General features: G+C 37.3%; 1 protein-coding gene across 2 annotated transcripts; it reads right to left on the bottom strand.

The window, feature by feature from the left end:
- Positions 1-3,566, bottom strand: LOC101890317 (uncharacterized). 2 transcript variants are annotated; one of them, XM_020036728.2, is made up of 5 exons: positions 3,119-3,566; positions 2,771-3,011; positions 659-1,026; positions 377-582; positions 1-281 (listed from the first exon to the last, which is right to left on the bottom strand). In XM_020036728.2, exons 1-5 carry the CDS (start codon positions 3,437-3,439, stop codon positions 152-154), a joined length of 1,266 nt encoding a protein of 421 aa, XP_019892287.1. In that variant the 5' UTR covers positions 3,440-3,566; the 3' UTR covers positions 1-151. The 2 variants fall into 2 exon arrangements, with proteins under 2 accessions (XP_019892287.1, XP_005183521.1); XM_005183464.4 differs by having other exon boundaries at positions 1-582; positions 3,119-3,565.
- Between the last annotated feature and the right edge of the window lie 1,280 nt (positions 3,567-4,846).

Here is a 4,846-nt window from a genome sequence, read left to right as displayed (position 1 = left end):
TATTTTTTATATTTTGAGTAGTCTTTATTATTTTAAATATTGTTAATTTTTTCCATTAAAATTAGCAAACATGTGTACGGTTGTTGGTTGGTATTTTAGGCTATGTATGTAATTATTAAATTTGTTGTTTTTCTTCTTCTTCTTAATTTTACTAATAGAAACAGCATAAATAAATATACAATACTATACAAATGAACAAAGACTGAATTAGAAATATTTGCACTGCCAAGGCCAGTAGTAGCAAAGGTTTTATAATGCCCACAATCATGGGAACAAACATTCTTTTCTATTCACGGATAAATTCCCGTCGTACGGATATGGGGGATTATATAAATACGGCTGTGTATGTGTGTTCCCTCTCTGTTTTCGAATTTACTCCTGTACCGTAAATGTCAATTGTTTGCTACGTGAACTTTCAAAACGATTTGGTGTCTTAATATCCATTAGGGCCAAAATACCAATCGACAGTATGCCAACCAAGAATAGGGTTACCAAAACACCTGCCCATATGGGGGCAGTGGTAAAACCTATGCAATCGTAGACATCGCCGAAACGCTCAGCACCATCCAACCAGGGTTGAACCTGAAATAGACAACACATTTTCAATTTATTAGTAAACTAATAAAAAAAACTAATATATTTTTCTCTCTCTTCTCACCTGGTAATCTTTCAACACCAGCGTATCATTTCCATTGGTAAACTCTAAATGTCGGGCCGAGCATCTATAGGAGAATTTAACGGGGGCCGATGGTATATCGTACTCACGTCCCACAACTGTTAACACAGTTTCGTATTCTTTGTGACGCACCTCGACTGCCTTCATTGCCCATGTTCCATATTTGAGAGTGAAGTTAAAACGCAGTGTTACCTTCTCATCATCGACCTTGAAAATAACACTCAGGCGTCCATAACCCTTGGACCTCTGATCATCGAATGTTATCTCTTTGGTGTGTTCCTTCAGCAGTAGTTTGGTGTGATTAATATGCAACTCAGGGGCGGCATTGACATTCAAAACGGCTTTTCGACCTGAAATCATTAATTATACAATAAATTGATTGGAATCTGTAAAAGTTATGCCACAGAGTTTTATGGACGCTCTTCCACATTTGTTGAAATTTTGCAATTAAAATTCCTGGGAATTCTTCCATTTTAAGTAGCTACTTCAAAGCTTAAAGTATTAGCTTTGAAGTACCTACTTAAAGTGGAAGAATTCCCAGGAATTTTAATTGCAAAATTTCAACAAATGTGGAAGAGGGGTAAGCGCCCATATTTAATAATTTATAGGGTCATAAATAATATACAGGGTGAGGTGAAAAAACTGCAACCAACTGTGTCTGACTGCTGTCATTTCTAAGCCACTCGTCTGACAGCTGTTAAAATTATTTCACTGTCAGCTCAATAAATTGTTTACAAGCGTACAAAAGCATTTTGGTGAGAATTTTCCAGAAAAAAAGTTGTTCATGATGAAATTCAAGCGTGATAGTCTGATTTCTTTATCTTTGGCAAGTGGCTATAGTTAGAGCACTCCAGCAGTTAAATGTGAATAAATCTTTTGTGTCTCGTACCATCGCTTGTTACCGTGATACTGGTAGCGTGGCTCGACGTCAAGGAAGTGGACGGAAGAAAACAGCAATATCGGCAGAAATGGTTCGACGCGGGTTTCGACTAAGTCGAAAAAATCAAGTGGGCGAAAAATAGCTCGTGAGCTAAACATATCGCAATATTCCATTCGGCAAATATTGAACAATGAGCTCGGGGTAAAGCCATTGAAATTCCAAAAAGTTCAAGAACTTACACCGCAACAGAAATAAAATATACCCAAAAGAGCTAAAGAGTTACTCCGGTTGGCCGAAAGTGGCAAACTGCCGAATTTTTTTTCACCAATGAGAAAACGTTCGTTGCCAAGCAGTTTGTAAAAAAACAAAATGATCGTGTTTACTTGCCAAAGAGGTCAGCTGAAAATGTGCACCTTCGGTTGGCCACCAGAACTCAAGCGCCGGTCATGTTGATGTTTTTGGCCGCCATAACAGCGAGCGAACACCGCTCTCCGCTCGTATTAATCGACCGTGGCATCAGAATAAATGCCGAATATCATTGCGAAAATATTCTGTAGGGTGTATTAAGCAAACATTTTGGCCGCAGACCTTGGACATTCCTTCATTTCCAGCGCACAATGGCCGCCAAAATCTCCGGATATCAATCCGTTGGTCTATTGTTTCTGGAGTATTTTAGAAAACAAGGTTGGCATTAAAAAATACCAAAGTGAAGATCACCCCAAGCAAGCGCATCGCCGGGAATGGACTAAAATACCGCAGAGGGCAGCGTGTGACTGTATCATTGGCAGTTTGAAGGCCATAATTCGCGACAAAGGTGACCAATTCGAACAAATCTAAACTTATTCTAAAATTTAATGCTATTTCCGACATTTTTTGATTTCATTCCATAAAATTGTAAAAGTTTATGCGTTTGACTTTGTTGCAGTTTTTTATCTCACCCTGTACATATTGAACTCTGCAATTTCAAATTAGATCTATGTTGAATAGACACCACCGTTGGGTTATTTTTTTCTGGGTGCTATATCAAAACTTGGCTTGAAGAAAATAATTGTTTAGATTGTGATGTGTCCAAACAAGCTTACATTAATAATATATTGCAGACATACGAGTAAATCTGATTAAGGATAATAATACGGCAGAACATACGGAGAGAGATTAAATGCCTTTCGACCTTTCGTAGTTCCATCGCCCTCCATATAAATTCCAATACATACCATTTGCTACATAAATGTAATTATCTTCAAATTCCTCAGGACCTGGTGGGGAAGCGGTGGTACTGGCACCCTCCTCAACCTCGCTTTCGCCGGCAGCACGTTTGGCAATAAAATGAGCGTCTTCTTCACGGCTAGTTAAGATTCCCAAAACTTCACCCTCACCATAAATGGACACAGCATCAGTAAAGCCACCAACAATTTCCGAATCACTCTCCTCAATGGGGCCACTTAAACCAATAACCTTTCGTTATCCAACAACAACGCCACCAAACGTTAACCGAGTAAAAAGAAGAAGAAGAAGAAAAAAATTGAATATTATACACACTTTTTCACAACAAACTGTTATACCTCTATATTGGCATTATAATTGAATGGATCGGCCAATAGGGAATGCTGTGGCAAATATGACCAGGCATTATTTCGTATCAATTGTTGGAATTTCGGATACTGCTGACCATTCAGAGGTTTGCTACTGTTACGGACAAATATCACTATGGCTTTGGCATCACGAAATAGTTCGGATAATTGATTTTCACTGGCTTCCAACAGGGCTCGAGGTTGTAGATTTATGACTTTTTCATGACCCCACAGCAGATATGGGCCATTTATGTTGGCTGTAGTTAGCGTTACTAATCCTACCAGCAGTGCCGTCAAATAAAATAGTTTCATTATTTAAAAATACTTCTATTTTCTTTATTTTTAGAATTTGTATTTGAAGAAATTGCGAAAAAGTTTCTTTGAACACTTCTGAAATGATTTGAGACTAAAACGGGAATGACACCTAAAAAGTGTATAACAGATTTTTTCCGAAGAGAGCCAATGTCATCCCTTGTGTTGATGGGGGACAGTGAGTGAGTGAGCAGGCGCCGAAAATGCAGCTGTTTGTGTTTTTTAAACAGCTGTTTCTTGTCATCATTTTTAGGGGTGTTTTGTATGAAATTAGAGGAAAACATCTGGTCAATTAGCGCATGTTTCTTTGCTCGTTTCTGTCATGTCAATAATAAATCCGTTATTTAAATGTGCTGTATACACTGAGCGAAAAAGTACATGTATGACTAATTTTTATACCATCCACCATGGTATGGAGGGTATATTAAGTTTGTCATTCCGTTTGTAACACATCGAAATATACATTAGACCTTCGCAATATGGACCCCACTCTCTAGCTTCCAAACGAAATGAAGTAGATTGATAAAATTTGTATATTATGTCTGCAGGACTTTTCGTATTATATTATTATTATTTTAGTATATCCCCCACATAATGGTACCATCCGATATTCGGCATTTTTATGATTTTAGCGCCATTATTCGCCGGAATAGTTTCAAATTTGGTATATGAAGATCAAAGTTCGGCACCTTCCGATAATCGGTACTTTGCTGATTTTAGCGACATTATTCACCGGATTTGTTTTAAAATTTGGTATTTGAAGTTCGTAATGGATACTTCAGCATATGATGGAGATTGTCTGTGCAGACCCACGTCTTCGTACAGCCCCCATATAACGGTATCTCCCTATATTCGGTATTTTGATGATTTTAGCGACTTTATTCAAGGGAATATTTTTCAAATTTGGTATTTGAAGTTCGTAATGGATACTGCAGCCTATGAATGAAATTTGTCTGTGCACGTCCACATTTTGGTAAAGCCCCCATATAAAAGTACCTCCCTATATTGATGATTTACGCTACATTATTCACCGAGTTTCGCATTTGAATATTATAATGGCTTATGAAAAAAGTTGCCTATGCAGGTCCACGTCGTCGTTTAGACCCTAATATGACGGCTACATTTGTTATTTTTAAGATTTTAACAAAATTTTTAATGAATTTTATTTTTTTGAAAATTGCCAAATTCGTTTCAAATTGTGGAGCGTATTCGGTCCGGCCGAAGTTACATCTTTTTTACTTGTTTGTTTCGTACTGTAGATATATCTGTTCGTTACTTGTTACAGGGTCAGGGTTAAGACATAAATTTTAAGTACACCAACATTGTGCTTATAGTATGATAACACTGTGTGACAAAATTATTTTTTTTTTTTTTCAATAATTACGTGGTGTAAATCCAGCATATTAT

This window comes from Musca domestica, unplaced genomic scaffold (genome assembly GCF_030504385.1).
Source record: "Musca domestica strain aabys unplaced genomic scaffold, Musca_domestica.polishedcontigs.V.1.1 1, whole genome shotgun sequence".
In the NCBI taxonomy this organism is placed as follows: Eukaryota; Metazoa; Arthropoda; class Insecta; order Diptera; family Muscidae; genus Musca; species Musca domestica.
The sequence above is the reverse complement of the archived record's forward strand: the minus strand, read 5'-3'. Positions and strand labels throughout refer to the sequence as shown.